Source organism: Lycium ferocissimum, chromosome 11 (genome assembly GCF_029784015.1).
Source record: "Lycium ferocissimum isolate CSIRO_LF1 chromosome 11, AGI_CSIRO_Lferr_CH_V1, whole genome shotgun sequence".
NCBI lineage: Eukaryota > Viridiplantae > Streptophyta > Magnoliopsida > Solanales > Solanaceae > Lycium > Lycium ferocissimum.
In genome coordinates this window covers 25,661,346-25,684,682 of record NC_081352.1, presented here as the reverse complement: position 1 = coordinate 25,684,682, position 23,337 = coordinate 25,661,346, and the positions used below count along the sequence as shown (strand labels likewise).

General features: G+C 33.6%; 2 protein-coding genes and 1 long non-coding RNA gene across 4 annotated transcripts; all 3 read right to left on the bottom strand.

Annotated features, from left to right (window-relative positions):
• Nucleotides 1–183: 183 nt before the first annotated feature.
• Nucleotides 184–465, bottom strand: LOC132036759 (uncharacterized). The gene is made up of 2 exons (XR_009409660.1): nucleotides 331–465; nucleotides 184–266 (listed from the first exon to the last, which is right to left on the bottom strand). It is a non-coding gene; the product is annotated as an uncharacterized LOC132036759 (long non-coding RNA).
• Nucleotides 466–10,389: 9,924 nt separating this feature from the next.
• LOC132037296 (transcription repressor OFP7-like) lies at nucleotides 10,390–13,388 on the bottom strand. Its single transcript, XM_059427788.1, has 3 exons — nucleotides 12,869–13,388; nucleotides 11,533–12,047; nucleotides 10,390–10,900 (listed from the first exon to the last, which is right to left on the bottom strand). The coding sequence occupies exons 1-3, from the start codon at nucleotides 13,150–13,152 to the stop codon at nucleotides 10,581–10,583; spliced, it is 1,119 nt and encodes a 372-aa protein (XP_059283771.1). The 5' UTR covers nucleotides 13,153–13,388; the 3' UTR covers nucleotides 10,390–10,580.
• A 1,393-nt stretch (nucleotides 13,389–14,781) lies between these two features.
• On the bottom strand, nucleotides 14,782–21,117 carry LOC132036886 (uncharacterized). Of its 2 annotated transcripts, none has more exons than XM_059427292.1 (3): nucleotides 20,650–21,117; nucleotides 19,360–19,575; nucleotides 14,782–15,423 (listed from the first exon to the last, which is right to left on the bottom strand). In XM_059427292.1, the coding sequence occupies exons 1-3, from the start codon at nucleotides 20,869–20,871 to the stop codon at nucleotides 15,355–15,357; spliced, it is 507 nt and encodes a 168-aa protein (XP_059283275.1). In that variant the 5' UTR covers nucleotides 20,872–21,117; the 3' UTR covers nucleotides 14,782–15,354. The 2 variants fall into 2 exon arrangements, with proteins under 2 accessions (XP_059283275.1, XP_059283276.1); XM_059427293.1 differs by lacking the exon at nucleotides 14,782–15,423 and adding an exon at nucleotides 16,107–16,495.
• Between the last annotated feature and the right edge of the window lie 2,220 nt (nucleotides 21,118–23,337).

Here is a 23,337-nt window from a genome sequence, read left to right as displayed (position 1 = left end):
TTCTAAAAACAATGATGTGTTTAAAAGTCGCGTAGTAGATACTTCTTACTATATATGATATGTTCGAATCTGTTTTTAGATAGGTGTAATTTCCTTATGTCAACAAACGACTATGTAGATTCTTCAGGCTATATCTAAATACAACTATATTTCTTATATGTTGTGGCTATAGAACCTATTATGTTTTATGCAAGTTGAATGAACATACTGTAGAGATGTGCTATGCTATTTGGGCTGTGTAAAAACTATGTTTAGTGTCTAATCGCCTATAAATTTTGTTCTTAGATTTTTTATAATGCCTGATGAAATGCCCGTATGAAAACATTTTACTTTCTCTCGTTCTATGCTAGTTTTGATAGATACGGAAAATAAGTTATACCTTTGATTTTTTGTTGTGAATTAATCCATGTTATTTTATGATAATGCTAGATTAGATTCTCCTCCATAACCAGCGAGTTTCTTTTTAAATATTTTTAATGATAGTACACTTTAGTAACATCAGAACCAGGGTATGAATATATTAATTTTGAATGTTTGTTCGATTTCAGATTTGCTTTGTGCATATACTTACTGTTGGAATGCATAATGTTCTAGTAAACCTTCATATGATTGTAAATGTGATTCATCTTACACTTTATTTACTGTTAGAAATGGACTGATTAATTTTACATTTCCTTCCTTTGCATGACCACCGGAGCAAAATGGAGTCTTTGTAAAAGACTCTCACTGTCCAAGCAGGTCTCGCCCTGAGACTCGACAACATCGCTACATCGAATACTATTGCGTTTCCTCTCGTGTTTGAATTCATGTCCATGATGGATCAGAACTTGACAGCCACGATTTCTGACTTCGAGAAGCCTACTAAAATGGCTTCTTATATTGCTCTGTTTTCGGTCTTTTTAACCGTTTGTTTGCCTTATCTAATTTGTGCCTTTAATTTGTTGTTTGCCTTATCTAATTTGTACCTTTAAGTTTGTTGTGTTAAATAATTTTGTTGACCCATAACGTGCTCATTTCGTATCAGACCTACAGTTTGAAAAAAAAATAAAAAAATCTATAGTTCAATAGCTTAATTAGTTAATTAGTTTTAGTATCGCCTATTCGATATATACTCATTTTAGCTGTTTAAACAAGTTCGAATGGTTTTCTAAATGGTGTTTGGTCCATTTCTTATATTTCATTCTTGAACTCCAAAAGATTTTGAAAATCTTTTAGTCCAGGTCCCAAATATGAAGTCATTTTTTTTAGTGAGGGCTTTGTTTTGGCCTAACTTGGCATGATGGGTAACTTTAATGATTTTTTAAATGAAGAATTCAACACGGAAGTTGGTTTTCTATACAAAACAAGATTTTAAAATATTAATCACTTTGCTGTCCACTCTTGATTCTTGAATCCAAGAAAAATTATTTTAAACTCCACATCACAATTTTAATATCGTCAAATGGATTTAAATACAAAGTTAGCCACCGCTTTTCACTTTTAAATACTAATCCCCTCTCGTTTTATAATTAACCAAACATTTTATACATTATTACTTATATTTTACAAGGCCTTTCAATTAACATAAGTCCGGTCGGTTAATCATTGTTAATGGATCTTAAAGGATGCTTAATACCTTCCCTTTAGATTAATTGAACCCTTACCTAAAATCTTAAGTTTCGTAGACCATAAATGGAGTTAACTTTAGACAATTACTTTAATAAACTTTAGGTGTCCTAATTCACCATAATAATTAGGTGGCGACTCCTTAACTTTAATTAACCCCGGAATTACCGGAATGTTGTAAACCATTTTGACTCTGGTTAAAACAGGGTATAACAGTTACTCCGGTAAAACTACGGTCTGAAAAGTGTAGGGACTATCTGTATACGGTAAAAATCCAATATATACAAGACCAGTGACACCGGGGCCGAGGGTAAGATCAAATGAGCACGAGTATGATCAGTCTTTTCTTCAGAGTGGGGATTGCACCAGATGTGGCTTATCCGAGAAAAGAGAAGTAAATCTGTTGGTCCGGTGTATCCGGACCAAACTCAGCGTTGCCATTAGCCCGGTTTCGCCAAGTCAAGTTCTCGTGGCCGTTAGTCCGGTTTCTCCGTGTCCGAATTAAATGTGGCCGTTAGTCCAGTTAACTAGTTGTGGAACCGCCACGCGTCAAGATCGTCCTGCCAATTTGTACTGACAATCGTATGGGTGTCAGACCGTACGGTCCTATCTTATCCTTTTAGGGTTTCTTCATTCCAAAAGGGCTTTGTGTAGTATGAAAGACCCATTTACAAAAACTATAAATAGAGGGACATTTCCTACTTTTAGTAAGTTAGCTTTTGTAGATCTAGAACATTGTAATAGAAAATATATATATTGAAGCTCTCTTTCTCTCTCTCTTTTAGTCCGGATCAGTGGCGTTTTATTTATGCTTATTCCTCCAACATAGTTAGCTTAATCATAAATATCTACATCTTTATTCAAGTCATTAACGCATATATTCACATACACATACTATTGCACGCAAATCCCTATGTAACCGTACCCACATCAAACCCAAAATAGATTAAAGTTCATCCACATATCCTATACCTCACTTATAAATTCAATTGATTACCTAAATTCGGGGTAAACAGCCCTTGCTTTCTAATTAATGGAGTATCAATTAAGTGATAAGCACTATTTAGAAAAATAAAAGGTGATTTAAATAAATATTATTACGATTAAAGCTATTAAATATTTTTTGTAGGGATGTGCAAAACCCTCAAAGGAAAGGTGGAAAGAACATTACATTACACGTAATATGTCCAAATCTTGATGAGTGAAGTCATCTACATCATATATATTATTAAAAGTGGGAAGCTCTCAACTTCAAAGTTGGATTACGCTTTTGCCCTTAATGTAATTTAATTATTAATTAAAATGTAATAAATATAAATCATCAAATTTAATAAATATTAAATAGTAATATTATAATTACATTGATGATAATTATTAAATTCCTTACGGTAAAATCCAATCATGTTCAATCCTTATTTAATACTCTCACTCACGTTCAGTCATTAGTTAATACTCCTATTTACAGGTTCTTCAAATAATTCATTCAATACTCACTTTCCTCATGCTTCTCTCCTCCCTCATTATTCTCATTAATCTGTTCTCCTAGAATTGCTCCCCTCTTTCTACCATTTTATAATAATCCAGTCATTAAACCCATTTGATAAACCAAAGAAAATGCTCAAAGCCGTTTCATGTGGCATCTGAAAGGATATTGTTCTGTTCTGTATTTGCTTCTCCTTCAATTCTGTATTTAGTTTCAGCCATGTCAAACATCTGTGCTTTGAAAATCTTTATTAAGAGCATTGTATATTACCTAATTTATACTAATTATTTTTATTCATCTTATCATGTATTAATTTCTGCTCACAACCTTTTCACATTCTTTGCTGCTCTATATAAATGTCCACCATAAGTTGTCTTTGTCCATTATTCTATTTCTCTGCCCCAAATATACTTTCTTTAGGTATGTATGTCACAACTATTAATTTCTTACTTCAATTTTCTGCTTCTTTTGTTTTTTGCCGCGAAAGGGGACTGGACAACTCACAACAAAAAATTTGGGAAACATTGGCTTTGTGTTTGTGGTACTGATTTTAAACACAAGAGATCTTTATCGACAGATTAGTGAGGAGTTCGTAGCTAATCCCAGTTTTTTTGTAGTGAATATTCTCAATTGCTAATTATAAATGATATAGTATTTTTATGTAATTTTCAAATATGTGAATTAGTTTCTAAAACTGAAGAGCTCCTATGCATGAATTCCCGGTGTTAATTTATAAGTTTGATTCTCGAAATTCGAAAGGCCACTTTAATGGGATTACCGAGCAAATAGCACTTCTTTCAGTTTTAATTTTTGTGATCTTTGTGTGTTTTTGTTGGAAAAGGATTTCATGTTGTGACTCTCTATTTTAAAGGATAGAATGTTGTTTGCTGTTTCTTTTGCTACGATTCTTAGCTATATGGATGTTTCCTTAATATTTGATTCTACCGATCTGTTCAACAAGTCATTTGAATTGTTTTTTATGTTGTTTCTATTTATTTGCTGCTTGTGTCACTCTGCTGAATTGAAAAAATCTAAATTCCATTTTAACATAAAGGTTGCGGTTTCTCTTTGAACTGTCTAGTGAATTATGCTTTTCTAAAAGATTATGCTTTCTGTTGAATCATAGAGAATATTTACCTGTTAAAATCGTATTTTTGAAATTAGAAATACGTACTAAATATAAAAGAATGGATTGTAGAAAGTAGAAAAATTCCATTTGACGTAACTGTAGTTGCATGTATTGCTATGAAGGTTTGTTTGTATTAGGGGATTGCGCGTTGTGATTGATTTAGATTTCTTCTTACAGATATATGAGATTGTTCTGAATCTTTTAACTACTCAGTTGAAATGTACAAGTTTTGATGCACTGTCTCTGGTTGTTCACATTAATTGTTGGCATATTTTGTTTTGGATTTCCTTGCTACTTTTAGTCATTTACTGGTCAATTCTCTTAAAACTTACATTTACAATCTGTTAGCTCATTTTCTATTTTGATTTAATGAGTGTTTTAATGCTTCAAACAGTTTCTTGCTTACTGCACCACAAAAACTGGAAACGCTTATCCACTTTGTATTTTCTTTATAAAACTCACTATGATAATTATACTATTGTCAGTTGAAGTTGCTCACTTCTAAAATCCAAAACAAAAGAATTGCTCCATAATATATGTTTGTCACGTATCATATCTTTGAATGTTATTCTTGTACGACAACTATGTATAGTATTTGGTCGTGCATCATCTGAATGGTAAAAATTAGATAGGGGAATCAGTTTCTACATTATAAATACATATTTTGGTAGCATCTACCTCCTAGCTACTACAGGAATACAATGGCAAGTGAAGAAGAGTTAAGTAACCAGTGTATACCTATTAACAAACTGAAGAGATATGCAACAGAATGGGTGATCAAAATGTTAGTCATTCGACGCGGCTTAACAAAAGAGTACAAAACTGAAAATGGCGAGGGTATTCGTTGGCAGCTCATTTTTGTTGACGAAGAGGTGACATTATTGTAATAGTGTGTTATACTTATTAGTTAATATGTAGCCTCCTTTAGTGACTGTATGCTTATACGCCTTGCCACAGGGAACAAAAATACAAACTACTCTTTTCAACAAAGACGTACACAGTTGGAATAAATGTTTTACACTAAATCAAAGCTACTACATTATAAATGGAAAGGTAAACGCTACTAAACCGAAGTTCTTATCTGCGCATAAGGACCTCGAAGTAGCATTTAATAACAACACAAAGGTGGTCTAGTGCAACAATCAGTTTATGACTCAACAGTTCTCGAATGGTTTTATTTTCTTTGAAGAAGCCGAAAAGATCACTACTAGACTTTCTTTGGTAAGTTCCTGCATATGTTTATTGTGTATTGTTCACGTAAAATTATTCTGTATTTGATTATCCAGATTTTCTGTAGATGTGGTTTGTATTTTAGTTAGAGTAAAAGCACCAAATAGAGATGGACGAACCAAAAGGCGAGAAGTCATGGTTACAAATGGAAGGTAAGTTAATAGTTACTTTTCATCTATCCAATGAACTTTATTACATGAAGATGCAATAACTTTTAAGAAACTCGATTATATATGTGTGTGTGTATATATATATATATATATATATATATATATATATATATATATATATATATATATATATATAGGTATGATCGTAAAATAATGACTTTGTCGGGAGACTTAGCTAAAATTGACAGAGAATTGTTAAAGAACCTTGAAAATACCAAACTTGTGCTTGCTTTTTGTGATGTTAAATGGTCTATTTACAAAGGTATAATTACACCTGCATAACATATTTGTATCAATATTTTAGGAACATTGAATTGATCACTAAATTTATTAAACCTATAAAAACAGGGGATTTCGTCCCTTCCACGATTCCTATCAGTAGTTTTGCTAATCAACCCAGCATTTGAAAAGGCCGACGATATCCAGAAGTGGTAAACAATTGATCTCGCTTTGCACTTACTGATAACCTCCCAACATGTTATTTATGTGAGGTACTTTAAAAACTTATTTCCAACTACAGGCATGATAGCATGAAGGCAAAGAATATTGACATAAATTTAATGCCAAGTCGATTAATGCGCACAGCCCGAAATGTGAAAATTTTTGACATTTTGGATAGTTCACTTGCCAGTGTGAAGGTACCTTCCTCTGGAAATATGCAGCAGAACGTTTACTCTAAGTTTAAAATGTAACAAATTGTTTTTGCTAATTCACTTATAGGACATTTACTATAAGATCAATGGCGAGATTGGTGGCATTGACAATAACAATGACCCATGTTATCAAAGAAATGCTACCGGCGGGTAACTGTTATAGAGAGTGCTGCAACTTGTGAACTGTTCGGGAGAAGATATTGATTATGAGGAGAGGTAAACTACACAAACAAACGCACAAGAAATATTCTCTATATCAACCAGCTAAATAATAAATGATTAACTCTTAAATTGTGGTGTAGGTATAGGTTAAAGTTTGATGTCACTGCTGAGGAACAATCTCTAAGTATTACGTTGTTTGATGCTACGCAATTGTTTTTTGGTTGCGACGTAAAGGAGTATGTTCGCTCAACATCTGTAAAGGCAAATCACCAGTGACTTAAATAAATAGTTAATAAGCATAACTTAATCCTATGTTTCAAACAACTTATGTAATGGCACAAGACTGATATGTAGAGGCTTCGACAAGAATATCTTGCATGCAGAAATTACAAGTGGCCATTATGCAACTAAGCATGTGTTCCTTCCACGAATTCAACCGTCACCCTCGGAAAATGAAAGATATCCTTTCAAATTCATTAGGAAACTGTTTCCAGTACCACTTTGCTTTGAAATGACAATAAATAAAGCGCACGGTCAAACAATTCCCAATGTTGGTTTGTATTTGCCCCAAAATGTATTCTCGCATGGCCAACTGTACGTTGCACTTTCAAGAGGGATATCAATGTCCACGACCAAATTTCTGGTCTTGACAGAGCAGCCAACATGTCGAAGCGGGACATACACAAAGAACATCGTCTACAAGTATGTCTTAGGTATGATACACTATATAACATGTTTGCACCTAATACCACAAAAAATTCACCACTTACTTATCGGCCAACCCTAACTAAATTCAATGGTTACAATTTTCAGGTTTAGAGGACAACGACACACCTAAGCACTGATGAGCAACTCATTATATGCACACTGCATATTCATCAAACTGATCTTCAAATTTTTGCAGCAACATTTTCCATTACTTATTGCACACATTCAGATTTTAACATTATCATCGTAATTGACAATGAAACACCCAAAATGTTCCGCAAATAGAGCTGCTAATTTGTGCAGCTACGTTTTATATTACTTAACACGAATGTCTTCATGTAATGTGTATAAATCGTTCAAAATAAACATGGGGCACACGTGCAACGCACGTGCCTAGAACTAGTCTATATTAAAAAGAAAAGTAACAAGCTCATAAATTAATTGAAATATGCACATATTGTCCCAAATATCATTATTATATGAAATTAATAAAAAAACGTCATAGCAGAAAGAATCTTTTATTTTGTGGAAAACGCGCTGAATCAACAATATTGCATAGACGCCATGGAAGTAAATGACCTGAAAAATCTTGAAAATTTCTGATCCGTAATTTTATGAGTCTATGGTTTGGTAGTTTGTGAGTGAAATTAGCTTCATTCTTATCCGTGTTTTTAGATTTGAGCCTTGTTGGGGACAGAGTCGTCTTTGTTAAGGAGTGTGCTTTACCTTCATGTAGGATTTCTCGACGCGAATTCGAATTTAGTCAGCCCCAATATAGATATCGGACATGAGTTAAAATCCAACGAAAAAAAAATCAGCTTCTTTAGAGTGGTCGGTCAATGTTACGTTGCTATTGTCTTTTTTTATTAGGTCACATCACATCTATTTTACTCAAGGCAACGAAGAAATGAAAATGTCGTCGGATAACTGATTTTCATTTTAGCATTTACTTTCTTCAGTCCCAATATTAGAATCTTTTTTTGGTCTTTTGATAATAAACACCGAAATGGATATTTGGGCCAAATAATATTACTACTATATATAAGCAAGAATGAAGAAAGAGTTTTTTATAGTCCTCACAATGTCATTTTTGTAATTATCTAGAGTTACTTTTAAAAATGACATGTGTTGTTGACTTGTTGTTCAACTTTAAGATTTTGTCTTATTCCTCTTTTATGTTGCCCTTAATTTAGTTTAGTATTACTTTAATTGCCATTAAATAAGAAAAAACACTTTTGAGATATTTTGCAAGACCCTAATTAAATTCCACTCCACCCCCCCCCCCCCCTCCCTCCTCCACGTAATATTTTGTGTTGCATGCATTGATGTTTTGTCACTAATTTTCTACGTGGTAAACAGACATGTGTTGCTTGTATTATTTTATTTATAAGCTTTCATCAACAAAAAATAATCTTAAAAAATTATAATGATTCACGTAGGAGTGCAACTATTCAAGAAATAAAAGAACTAACAATTCATAGATTTTTGCGTAATTTTCAAATATATAAAATTTATTTTAATGATTCAAAAGTATCGTAAGTCCACATAGTTAGTATATCAAAATATTAAAAAAGTAAGAAAAATATAATAAAAGAAAAATAGTCTGACTACCCAAATAGTAATACCTTCACATAAAATGACACGGAAGGAACATTTTTTTCCTTAACAAAAAATGAAATCAAAAAACATATTGCGCCATGCATAATAAATCTACTAAGACAATATAATTAGACATACTGCATATTCATTACTTAATAATTCCATCTTCTCAGATGGGTGCCACTAACATAGATATTTGCAAGTCTATTTATAGATTTTATTCTCTATATTAAGCTCAAAAATTATAGATTCCGCTAACAATATTGCTTGTGCACTCCTTCCTCTATAGATTTTAGAATTTAACATTACTGCGAATAATTTGTTGAGGATTCTTATATGATGAGCTTGCTATTGAGAGTAGTACCTTTAGGATAGCTAATAAAATCAACTAATATATTTTTGTGTTGTTTATTAATTTGAGCTTAAAATCGATCTTCTTTTTTGTTCTTTCTATCTTCTTTTTTGTTCTTTCTTCTTGGAATGTTTTTCAAAAAAGAATAAGACGGTCTATTTTGATGTTGAATTTCAACAATAAATATTAAAAATACCCAGTGCAATAAAGAAAAATAAAGATGAAAAGCATTTGCAGACAAATTAATGATTAGCTTTGTCAATAGATTGTTTCTTGATAATGCATAATTTCATTTCTTGTTAGTTATAACGTCACTTATTTACTATTAATAAATCATAGTTTATTTATTTATTTGTGGTTGAAAATTGTGTCAGCATTTCTTGAGCCCTCAAATATCTATTTGCAATAATTGGTTAGTCAACATTGATTTAGTTCTAAAAAAATAAGTGAAATTAATTCAACATATGATAAAGTTCAATTTGGATTATTGGATACTATATTCTCAAAAACATTCAATGAAATAAAAAAGAGAAGAGCTCTTATATCATGAATTTATTTGAAAGTAAAAAGAAATTCTTCTTTAACTTTCAAATACTTTTATATTATGATTTAGTTTTTAGGAGTTCGTAGAAAATGTCGAACTACTCCTTCAATAATTTAATGTCACCAAAATCGGGAAAAAAATGAAAAAGTAAGTAATTATAAATTTAATTTTAATGTCAATATTGGGCACGGGCCAAGTGACACTAGTAAAGCATATAAAGGTGAAGTGTAGTGCTATAACGGTAACGTTGAAAATTTAGTAAGAATTGTATTTAAAACTAATAATTGTATTGTAAGAATTGTCTGTAAACCTAATAATTTTATTGTACTCCAAGCTCTGCGATTTCCTCTCTCTTTTCCTTCTAGAAATAGAATGTAATTTTCTACTTTAATTTACTCAAGGTTTAGTAATAAAATCTAATAAAAACCTATAGCATTAATTTTATAATTACTTGGTTTACGGTGCTTGACAAAGCCAAAGTGTTAAAATAGGTAACTTTGGAATTTCACCTTTTAGTCATCTCATATTGTAAAGAGATTCTTTTTTCCTTTAGGGGGAGGAAAGGATAGATAATAAAAAAAAAAAAAAATTACTGTATACTAATTATAGCATACCACCAATATTGTCGCAGAACGGTAAATATTTTTGCATTCTTAAACATGAGTCTCTGGTTTCGTACGAGAAGCGCTATACACACTCTGTCAGCATGAATCCAAAGTAATCAGATCCAAAACGAATACCAAACATCGAATATGGAAAAGATTGAGATTTCAACCTTGAATTTGGTTCACGTACGTTTAACATACATTGTTTAAGCAACTAATGCTAGTTCTCCAATAGAGACATTAAGCCTAGATTCTTGATTGATGGCGCGACAGGAAATAATATTACTCCTAAATCCTAATTACTGGAAGTTTCTGCTTATGGTCCTAGCACTCCCATTAATTATGATTTAGCTGAAAATAATGTCTTCCAAATCTCAGAGAAAGCCTCAACGATCACCCCATGATAATGCTTAGCATTTAATGACAAGAAACACTGCAAAAGCTGCTCTAAATCATTTTTTTCAAACATTTGTTTGTCCAAAATCATTTCCATCATTGACCTTTTGAAATCTTCATATGGGTCCTCTGATTTCTTCACTATGGCAAAACTCTCCTTCACTTTCCCGTCCACACTACATGGTATCAACTTCTTGAACACTGACAACCTCGGAGGTACCTCGCTGTCCGATGATGAGATCGTTGAAATTGATGATCTTCTACCTGAAAAATAGTTTTAGGTGTTCAATCTGTTGAGATACAATATAATTAAGTAATTAAAATATATTTTTTCCTAATATTTTAAGTTTTTAGATGAGATGAACATAGATTTCAATATATTACCAGAGCAGCTAAGACGTTGTAGGTTCGTACCTTACCGTCATTCAAAAAGCAAAAAGAAAATACACGTATTTGACCTATATGATAAGGAATCAAGCTCATACGTGAAGAGGTGTACGTTTAGATATAATATAATTAGAGGATTAAAATATAATCTCTCCAGTAGTTTAACTTTTTAGATGAGATGGTCATAAAATTTAACATTACTTGCTCCAATGACACTTAGTTATTACTTAATTATTATTTTCGATCTTTAGTATTCAAAAGTTTCATCAAAACACTCTGATTTGCTAACATTAGTAGTATTAATTTTTGATATACGAACATTTCTTTTTTTTTTTTTTTTTGAAAAAATATTTTTCATTAAATGACTTCCTTTTTTTCTTTTTCTTTTTTTTTGGGATAGACATAAAATGACTTCCGCATCTTACTAAACGAACTCTAAAAATATACTCTAGGACAGTTTAAAGTTTTAGATAAGTAAATCTATCACATAATTCAACACTACTACGTACCAATATTGTTGATGCCCCTCGAAACGCTGGATCTTGTGCTCTTGACTAATCTTCTCTTGCCAGTGCCACTCTTTTTTTGACGCCTTGTCGTGGTAGTCTCATATATTGTCTCCAACTCTTGGTTTAAATCCGAGGACGAATCATTCGAAAAGTCCATGCTTTTACAAGAAGACACTAATGTCTCAGTCTCATCTTCTTCATCATTAATATCTATATCATCCCAATTAGCTTCACTACTAAAAATTCCACTTTCATCAGCTGAGGACGTATTGCTCATCATCGTAAGGAATCTTGTTTTACTACTAATTCTTTTCTTTCTAGTGCCTTGGCGTTTGTTTTTCTCTGTTACGGAAGGAAAGGCTAAAACCTCGTCGTTGTCTGAATCGTCGGAGGCAGAAGAGGAGTAAGATGTTTTCCTACGAGGTTGTTGTTCTGTCTCATCATCGTAGGTCGTCTGAACAACATGTCGCAACTTGTCTTCTTCTTTATTCCACTTGAATTCTTGTGAAGGTGGCCTGTTAGAAAAATAAAAATAAAACGAATGTAGTAAGAAGAAATTAAAGATTTGAGGCACGACAAGAAGTTTAATTTTCTTAAAGAGGTATACTATATATTGCCATGTATACTGCTTGAAAAATACAGACAAGTTCATACAGACAACAAAGACGCTGTATACGGGTACAAAGTGATTTAGTCACTCCATACAGTTAGAAGGTTAAGTTTATCCAGAATATCATCAAATTTAATGAAAATGTTCTTAAAGTTTTATTTAAACTTTAAATAAAACTTGAAAACAACAAGTCTTTTTAATAGGAGTATGTAAAGTCTTAAAATCCATTTTTTTGGGACAATCTCGTTACACATTACTTCCTCTGTCTTAATTTATGTAGTTTTGTTTGATTAGACACGTGATTTAAGAAATACAGAAATTTGAAGCTTCCTTTTTTATTTTTTAAATCAATCCAACAAACAACAGGGGCTCTCACCTCCCCTGGTGATGGGGAGTTTGGCATAGACCCCTACCTCAATTATTCATCGACAAAAAGTTACAAAGGAGAGGAACAAACGACCAAACCATCCCGATACAGAAATAAAAAATAAACTATCCTCATGTCTACAAAGCACAATAAGCAGATTCAAAGAAATAAACTGCTCCACAAATCTATGTACTACCTATACAATTCAGAGTCATTTGAAGCTTCTGGTCTAGAAAAAGTCTTAAGCATTTATGTGGTTAATCATTTCATTAAATATAAAATAAAAAAATTTAAGTTAATTTTTTTCAAACATTCTTTTTGGGACTGATTAAAAAAAAAAAAAAAAAAAAAAGTATCACCTGATATCGCTATCATCGGATGTGTATGCTTCTCTGGTCCTTGAGCGACATGGGCAGCCGGCAGTCAGCATAGCCCCCGAGACATGGTGTTTGATGGAGGAGCCATGATGGAGTTTGGATGGAGGGAGTGGGATAATGAGTTGTGTATTTGTGTTGTTAAGGGATGATGATGGGAGGAATGAAGGGACAGGATCTTGAGGAAGAGTTGAAGGGTCCTTAGAACGGCAAGATTGGAAGGACCTTGAGACAGCTTTGGAAATTCTAAGCTTGAAACGTTTTGCCATTCTTTTTTTAATTCGTGTCTTTTTCTGATCTCTTCTGTATGTATATATGAATGATATGGTGGAGAAAACTCTCCACTTTGCCTTTAATGACAAAAAGTGTGAAAGTGTAAAGTGATTAATGCTGAGACTAGAGAGAATAGTGAGTGAGATGTGCAATAGATTCTACAACAAGGATATCGGAGGTTGGTGGTGAGGTGGGGCCAGTGGTGGAACCGAATTTTCAAAGAGGCGATTTAAATATAATGAAATAAACACATGAAAAAATCAAGGGGATTCAACATTTATGATATACACATAACAAATATTTTTAATTTTGCATATACAGTATAATTTTTCGATGAAGAAATTTCGGATGGACTCCTTGCAGTACCTTAGCTTTATCCCGCGGTGGGCCAGCGTGATACGGTCTTTTTACCCTTGGTTTTCACCTTTTTGTCTAGTAAGAGGGGAGCTAGTGCATAAAAAGTGGAGTTCATAACAGACTAGTGAGTCTAGTTTGATGGTAAAACACCTTTACTATTAGTCGTTACAATTAATTAACAATACGTACAGTAAAAATTTACATCAAATCATAATATGTGCAATGTGTCGGTAATTTCATATAGTTTGATGTAGACAGTTGATGCGCGTAATTTTTTTACCAATATTTAAGCATCGTTTATCCCCTTAACAAAGAGAATTTATTTTAAACAAGGGAAAAAAACTGATCCCCAAAGATTAAAATAATTAATTAGGTAAAACATTGTAGATGAGGGCATATGGGAGAGGAAAAAGGCAATCATTTGTCTTCATCATGCAGCCATTGGTATCATCATTGCTAGACTTACCACTTAGAGAAAAATATGCAGGAAAACAAAAAAAAAAAAAAAAAAAACAACAGTATTATCATTGTGATGAAAGCTTTATGCAAGATAGGCCCAAATGCCCACTGAAAAGTCAATTCAAGTAATAGGGAATCCAAGGGAACAAAAACAAAATCATGCATCCATGAGCATGTCCCTTCTTTTCTCTCCTTTTCCTGCAGTAACTATCTGTCTTTGACAGAGATTATCAAGCTGCCTTTTTCAATTACTGCTATTTCACTAGACAGCTATACACAATGATGATGTGGTGAGGAACTACTAATTAAGCTTATATGAAGCACATGCCAACAAATGTTTGGTTATCTTGTCCAAACATATGCCTCGATCTGTACTCAAGGGTATGGCTTAATGGTCAACGAAGTGGGTTAAAACCCATAATTAAGGTCTTGGGTTCCAACGGAAGCAAAAACGTTAAGTAATTTCTTTCCAAAAGATGTGCTAACCCGAACACCATAGTTATAAAAAAGACATGCCTCGATCATGGCTAGTACAGGTATAAAACCCTTTATAATGTCCGTGTATTAACTTAAATCTTATAAATTAACAGCATTAGACCATATCCTTAGAGATACTTATAGATGGGTAAGTTGATTGAAGAGCTTAACAGTACATAGCTCGTGGAACAGGAGTCAAAATTCAAACTGAAACCAACCATTAGAAATGTGATCAAAATACTCAAGGTGACATTAAGAAAAGAGGATTCTAAAGCCAGCATCTACCTAGCATATAATGTAAATTGGGGGGGGGGGGGGGGGGGATGACAAAGTGAAACAAGAGCAGCTTCCTGTTAAGAAAAGTTTTAAGATCTTATAGCAAGGATCTCAACAGCTTCTAACGTGGAATCTGAAAAGAAACATAATTATACAGGAAGAATATTAACACCTAAAATAAGGCCGCGTGCGACATAAAATCACTTGACAGACTAACAAAAACAAGTTAATTAACATGAGAACTCAATATAAATATATAATCGTTCTATTCCCTTTCAAGTTCGTATAATGGGTATCTGAAGTGTAAAACAAAAAATTAGTAAGGGTCTTCCAGTGTTAAAAACTTCAGAAGTAAATTTCCAATCTCGTTGCATGAAGCAATTAAGTAACGATACTGTTGAACTTGTATGAGCTTTCAATGGGGAGATGGGATAGAGGGAAAAAGAAGCAGAGGTAACAAAAAGTTAATTATGTTCATTCCTGTTGCAAAAATGCGAGGAACCTGAATGTAATCTTTTCCCAAATATGCCCTTTAGCCAAATACCAGGGAGCAGGTTAGTGTATGTTTTCATTCGTCTTGTATAAATAAGTGGAAACCGTGCAAATTTGGATCCTTGATGTTCTTCTTGTCATGAGTTACTTCCTGTTGCAGTCCTCTGTTTGTTCTCAGCTTGTTTTTGACTTAATTCTCTTACTCCCTGAAATGAATCATGGAAAGATCAATCATGCATATCAATTACAATGACTGAAAATGTTCAAGGAGCAATTGCAAAATTATAAGAATCCGTTTGAACATGATTTGAAAGCATGAGATGAAACCATGAGATGAAATCATGTTTGGACATGCAATTTGGATTTCTTAAGTTGTATTTTTTCTTATAGACATAAAAACCCCACAAGTTATGAAAACTATCAAAACTTTCCCAATTCTTATACAATCTTACCAAATGAGCAAGTTACAGTTCATAACAAAATTAATACACTACAAAAAGGCCTTTCTAAAAAATACAATATCAACTGATCAAACTTTAGTTCAATAAAAAGGAAAACTTAACATGAATAGTAATGTAACTACTCTTTAATATAATCCTCCCACATAAATGAAGGTTGGTAGAAGTTAATGAGATTAGTAAATGGCCGGTGGGAGTAATTGTTAAAAATATCTACCAACTTATGGGTCTTTTTTTACAAAATATAAACTTATGGGTCAAGTTTTACATTTAAAAATTTTGAAATCATGATTTGAAATCCCAAATCATGCCTTTTTGGATGATTTGGGATTTTATCTCATGAGATGAAATCGCATGTCCAAACGCTGATTTCATCTCATGACATGAAATCGCATGTCCAAACGCCTACTAAGGGTGAAAGAGGGCAGGTCGAACGGAATATGGAGAGAACTACGAGCAGCTGACAAAATCTTAACTATTAAAAAAAAAAAAAAAAAATTCAAGTAACAAGTATATCATACACCTTTACATTACTGAATTCCTGATTTAAATTCCTCTTTTCTCCCTGAAAGTAGTATCATCCTTAAAAGATCACAATTGTGGCAATGATGCATTTTTCCCTTGAAGTTCATAATAACTCCTCCGAATGGACTATTTGCTTGCTTTTAGATCTTGAATAATTAACTTAGTAGAAGCCCAGTGTAGCAACTCCAAGAAAGATTCTGCGGAAGTATAGTGGCTGATATTGTACTTATTTAACTCCTTTGAGATTCTCACACGGAGAACAAATGAGGTTGCAAGCTCTCTAATGAAAAGAAGACTGAAATATAGAAGTGATAAGCATAAAACTAAAGATCTCACGGCTTTTGCACAGGAACAGCTAGAGGATAATTTTCAGTTTAATAAATCCAAAACTGCTAATGTTCGCGAATCATTAAGTAAAACAAAATCAAGAAGTATCCATATTCCACAACAGAGCATAAAGGTTACTGCTGGCCTAAGTTGCTCGGACTCCGGTGCAGATCTAGAGCTCGGATCCTTCATGATCTAAATTTTAAGATTTGGGGGTACTGACCCAGATATGGACACGGGTGCGGGGATTCGGCTAGAAATAACTCAAATATCTAGTGTAGCATGGCTATTGCAAATGAGATAGAGGCCATGATAGACTTCTTGAGTTCATTGCACATTCAGCAGTGATGTTGACCCCAAAATATCTTTAAAGCATCTTCTGGTTGCGGACTTTTTAACACAAATATCTTTTAACGATAAAATAACATATGCCTAAATTATGATTTCACCCTAGTTTTTGTTTTGATTTTGAAAATCATTGTATCTGTCTCGAATTTCTCAATCGAATTTAGGTCAAAGTACCCAAAATCGATTGACCATAACCGGTACAAAACCCACACCCACTGAATGTCACTGGACAAACTCTGAATTACTCTTCAAGAACTAAAAGATGGAACTAATAAAGTTTGTAGATGATGAAGGATTTCAGAAATCTCAACTAAACGAAGAAAGTTACAAAAGAATTTGATGGAAAATGTAAGCAAGCATGAAAAGAAGTTATGACAGAAAATAATCAGCTTCACAATCTTACCCACCTAAGAAATGGAAGAGGAGAAAAGAATGTCTTTAGTCCATTATCACGGTTACAGCATATCCTCGGTCCTGATTTTCATTATCCACATAATTGTCCTATCCCCTAATAGAATTTGGATATAGGGGTAAACATGCAACATAGGAAGAAATTTCTCAAGTTGAGATGGAAAAGGACTAAGCAGTTGACTTTTTTGTTAATATAGAGCTGTCCGGGTGAAACCTTGGGCACACCTCGACTAATCCATTGGACAGTCTGCTAAAATCCACAAGTAGTGGTGCGGTAATCTTGTCCACCAAGACTAGAGCAGATGAACTCACTTAGTATTACAATGAGATGGAGCCTGAGATCCATGTGGTTATTCTATCGGAAAAGGGCCAAATATACCCCTGTACTATTGGAAAAGGGACAAACATACCCCTCGTTATACTTTGGGTCCAAATATACCCCTGCCGTTATACCCCTCCTCCGTTAAAGTTGTCCAAGGTGGACATCCAATCCTACGTGGCACTGACATTTGATGATGTGAATGTCACGTGGCATGCCACCTCAGCACCCCAAACCCTTTTTACCATTCCCTCTATTTGTTCTTCCACCACTAAAAAATTTTCAGGACAGACCAAGGTGAAAGTCAATCAAATTGAAAAGGGTGTAGTAATATTCTTCTTCTTAAATATCAATCATGTTTACACGCTTATCAAGACTGTTAGTTAATTGTAGAGGGATGGGGCTTATGACCACCAGCATCACAGATAGCACCCACATAGACACAGTTGATATCTGCACCAGGATAAGTTTCTGTAGGAGGATGATACAAATTTTTAGTCACTTCTGTCAAGCAGAAGAATGAGAAAGTCTAGTAGCTCTCTCTTTTGGAAGTTTAGAAGATAACTGGAGCTGAATGAGTTACAAAGGGGTCAACTAGATATGATAATAAAGATACGAATGGACCCTATTTGCGCTTTGCGCTTAAAGGCCCAATGGACCTTAAAGCTTTTTTACGTTTTCCGCTTTGATAACACTGGTAAGAGGCCATGTCGATCAGTAAAGGTACAATATCTTTCCTTCTCATTCCATTCCTTTCACTCCTATTCCTTCAAAATAATCTTATATGGGAAAAGTGATCTATCGAGATGTATATTGTTCTTACGCATTGTCATTGTTATGTAAGAAGAAGAATATTACTACATCCTTCTCACTTTGATTGACTTTCACCTTTGGTCTGTCCTGAAATTTTTCTGTCTTTCTCTATGTGGCAAAATCTATCATCTTGAAAGCCAAATTAACATATAGTGACATTGTTATCTACTAATTTGAATCTATATGCTATCTTTAAAGCAGATTTGAATCTTCTAATTAACATACTAACCCCAAACAAAATATAATACTAACTCATTAAAACATTATTCACTTAACCGCCATGAAAAGTCACCAAATTATACAACTTTGGATAGAGGAAGTTCTTTCCGATGGAAAATACACTTTTCTACCTTACAAGAAGGCATCCCAAGTAAATGGGCAATTGAAATAACAAGTTCTTCATTACTTCATAAAAGAAAATAATAATCAACATAACAAGTCAATATACTCAAGACAAGGTTAAATTTGTGAAGCAAGTTGAGAACAGTGTTCAAATAAATAGTAGTAAGACTCTAACGATTTTCTTCATGTGTAAAAGCACAAAAGATCAAGTTCCACCCACAGCCCCACAAGAGAAGGTCCAATAGTGCAGATGCAGCTTACCTGAACAATTTCCTAATTAAGCCTTGAAAATCTTTACCTATATTATATTGGATACTTGCATTTGCACCTAATGCTCAATCACCTATGCACTCAAAATCTTACAAGATCTAATTGTTATCCTGCAAGGCTACTTGTATATCATGTATATTCGATGTTATCTTTCACAAAATGATTCTTGTTGAAAATTATTACTCCCTTCATATAACAACAGCTCAGGTTTCAAGGACTGTTACTAACTATTCAAAGTAGCATGCTCAGAAATCATAACAAAAAGGAAACAACTTTCAGTGAAAAAGAGGCACCCAAATAACTGGATTTAAAAGAGAGAGAGAACTAACCAGCGAACGCGGAGGTGGCAGCTCGATATGAACAAATCGGAGAGACATCTTAGAGATCTCGGAGATAGCAGCCTCTCGAACTTCAGCAACGTCATTGCTTAATTCCTCATAGGCCGCCTCAAATGCCTCCTGCCAAAACTTAGGCAATCTGATCCTAGGACTATTAGTATACACATCCCACATATGCTTCACCAACTTTTCCCTCTCTTCCATTTCCTGCAAAAAGATGATGATTTTCTCAAATAATCAATCAAACACTTACAATGTACCCACTCCATCCAAATATATTCCACTTTTAGCTTATCGACAGTCAATTTTAACTAATTTTGGAGCTAAATCGAATAAGACTAATTCCTCCCTTTTTAAATTCAAACTTACAAAATGGTAAAAGCATATATGATTTTCTCAAAGAATCAATCAAACACTCACAATGTACCCACTCCATCCAAATTTATTTGCCACTTCTAGCTTATTGATAGTCAATTCTAAATCGAACTAGACTAATTCCTCCCTTTTAAATTCAAAGTTTACAATTCTTCTCATATCAAAATAGTAAAAGTGCGAAAAACATTTTAGCACAGATGGAGTAAATTGAACAACAATCAATGAACTTATGTACAGAAAGGCAAAGAGGTATAACAAAACACAACTCCATCTTCAACTCCAGCTCCATAAATTTCAAAGTGAAAATTATTTGAAATCTATGGCCAAAAGCCTACTAATTCCTCCCTTTTAAATTCAAACTCACAATCCTACCCATATCAAAATGGTAATAGCATAGTCAAACTTTACTTACTTTAAATCTAGAGATACGAAAAGTGCAAAAAACATTTACACCCTCTGTCCCAATTTATGTGATACTTTTTAGTTTTTCGAGAGTCAAACAACAAAATCTTTAACCGCGATTTATTCATATGCCCTTTAAATATTTTAAATTGTTAATTATTGTGACTTATAGTACCTATTTCTATAAATGTAAATTATTTTTCAAGAAAACTTAGGGGTCAAAATAAAGAAGTTTGACTCCCAAAATCCAAACTGTATCGCATAAATTGGGACAGAAAATAGATGGAGTAAATTGAACAATAATGGATGAGCTTATTTACAGGTTAATTTCTCGGTCACTCAACTAATAGTTATTATCTCAAAAAGTCATTATTCTTCTTGATTTGATCTTTTTAACAAAACAAAAAAAAAAAGTTTATGAGATAATAACTATTAGTTGAGCTGAGAAATCAACTCGCTTATTTACACAAAGGTAAAAAAGTATAGAGCATTGTAATAACGTACGAGGATGTCGAGATCATCGGAGAGAGGAAAATCGAAGAGATCGGAGAGACTATTAAGGTTTCCAGCAGACCAACGGAGAGTAACAGTACCAGTAAACATTGACCAAAATGCTAATAAAAGTATACCCGCCAATGCATAAAACTTGTATCCACCTCTTCCAAATATTGTCCAATCAGATAATGTTTCCTTCTTCGATGACTGTGTTGATTCGTCGTCCTTCATTTTTCTGTTCGAAATGTATAATGAATTGAATGGCTTATAATTTGTAATTTTTGCTTTGTGTTAATGATTTGTTTGTTGAATGTTTAATCTGTGTGGAGTGGATCTGGAGAGAGGGAATCTAAGTTACCGGAAAAAGGAAGCGATCATGGACTTGCGGGCTAGCACGTTGAATTGTTTATGTGGAAACCCGAGGGAGAAAGAAATTGGCAAATATACTGATCTTATACTTTCCTTTGTAGTATGAAATGAGAAAGAAAAAAAAAAAGAGTCCCTCCTTTCTATATCAGTTGTCCACATTACCATACATATTTATGTCAAAATACTTATCTATTTACAAAATCAAGATAGAATTAATTAAATTTTTCCTACTTTTTCCTTCATATTAATTATTTTTTAAAGTAACAAATAGGGAAAAGGGCCTAATTTACCCCTCTACTATTGAAAATAGTCCACATTTACCCCCCGTTATACTTTCGGCACAAATTTGCTCCTACCGTTACCTAAGTTGCAATATTTGCCCCTATTTTTAATTATGCTCTATGCTGGCCATTAAAATTTCACGTGACCTGACATTTGGATGAGGTGGCATGCCACGTGACATACCACCTCACCACCCTCTCCCCTTTATATTTCTTTCTTCTACCTCCAACCACCATTGAAGCCACACAATTTCTGCAAATCTGATTCAACCACCACACGTCATTGCCCCGTCTTTTCTCTCTCACCTTTTAGATACACCACACCACTGTCTCGCGGCACCACCACCCCCAAGACAACCAAACAACATTTTCCCCTCTCTCTTCCATCTCAACCCAACGCCAAACACTACTCATCTCCATCACCATCCTCTTTATCCTCCCCCTTATCACTGTCACAAGCTCCCACTCTAGCGAACTCATAACGCAGGAGAACACCACACCCGATCTGCCACCCAACAACCTACACCACACCACCGCTTCGCCACCAAACTCCCTCACTGTCAATACCACTGCTGCGCAACACTGTTTTCTGACTGTGAGAAATTGGGTGTTTTGCAAAATGGGTTTGCATTTTGGAGTAATTGTGTGGCTTCAATGGTGGTTGGGTGGCTTTGGTCGGAGGTAGAAGAAAGAAATGGAGAGAGGATATGGATCGGGTTGGGTCGGGTTAAATTAAAAGGGTGTGGGACTTTATTTTCCACCATGGATTTTTTAAAAAATATTACAATTGCCACGGTGGACTGGTGTTAAAAATAGGGGCAAATATTGCTACTTAGGTAACTATAGGGGCAAATTTGTGCCGAAAGTATAACGGGGGGTAAATGTGGACTATTTCCAATAGTAAAGGGGTAAATCAGGCCCTTTTCCCTAACAAATTTTAATTAAAGTGCAATAATTGGAAAGAGATAAGGGTAATGTAGTAAAAATATACTTTTATTTATAAGTTCTTAAAAGGCGTGTAAAAGAGAAAGTGGAATGAGGGTAATATGGGATGGAGGAAATACAATTCTATATTTAGAAATAATTTAACTTGAAACTTCACTTTTTACTCTTAATAAAATTATTCTGAGACACATAAATATATATGGCTTTTATTAGATCATAAGTTTTAAAAATATTTTATTTCTTTTTTAAGTCATGCCTAATCAAATTATATCACATAAATTGAGATAGAGGGAGTACTATAATACATCTGTCCACTTTTACTTGTCTGTTGTATTAAAACTAAAAATAGAAATCCATTTGTACTCGTCCAACTTTGAAAAATTAAAATATAATTTATAATTACATATCTATTTTACTCTTATTATTAATGCTTTAATTATTTCCAATTCATTTTCCAACTATTAGATAGTTATAATAGTTATGGGTAATATAACAATATTATCATTTTATTTATTACTACTTGTTTAGGGCTGTCAAAACCGAACCGTTATTGATAACCCAACCGTAAAATTGGCTTATTAGTATTGGAGTTCTTTGTATTAACGGTTGGTAACCAGATTAAAATTTTATAGTTAACGACTTATCGATATGGGGGCAGATTACTCAATTTTCTTATTGGATAAAGTGTTAACCCCTTAAGAATTAGCATATTTATATTTTGGGAAAACATCACCTATTGCCCATCCAACCCAATTTTATTACGAGCTCATACCCCTTCTGAAAGTGTTCTTCGCTTATGCCCAGCCCATTTGAAAAATATTACCCAAACGTGCCCCCCTCCTAATTCGCTCCTATGAGGCCCAACTAAGTCATTTGTACTGAGGCCCAAATAACCCAACTAGGTCCTAATCGTTATTCTTCACTTTGCTACGTCTCTTCATGCTCGTTTTTTTCAGGGTGGAGTTTTGAAATTGAAAAAAAAGGAGAGTTGATGCATTAGATAACTTCCATTAACGGGTACATTGATTCTTATCCTTCTTTTTTGTTTTTATTTAATGGTTTATTTCATTTAAGTTCTATTTTAAAAAATTTTTTCCAAAAA

Bases quoted from the DNA above. Each gene is read 5' to 3' on its own strand.
- LOC132037296 (XM_059427788.1), bottom strand. From the start codon at position 13,152: ATGGCAAAACGTTTCAAGCTTAGAATTTCCAAAGCTGTCTCAAGGTCC. The intron at 12,048-12,868 runs GTGATACTTTTT...TTTTTCTAACAG, and splicing joins TCCGATGATAGCGATATCAG to GCCACCTTCACAAGAATTCA. The intron at 10,901-11,532 runs GTACGTAGTAGT...ACTATTTTTCAG, and splicing joins GAGGGGCATCAACAATATTG to GTAGAAGATCATCAATTTCA.
- LOC132036886 (XM_059427292.1), bottom strand. From the start codon at position 20,871: ATGAAGGACGACGAATCAACACAGTCATCGAAGAAGGAAACATTATCT. The intron at 19,576-20,649 runs GTACGTTATTAC...ATCTTTTTGCAG, and splicing joins CCGATGATCTCGACATCCTC to GAAATGGAAGAGAGGGAAAA. The intron at 15,424-19,359 runs GTTAGTTCTCTC...GATTCATTTCAG, and splicing joins TGCCACCTCCGCGTTCGCTG to GGAGTAAGAGAATTAAGTCA.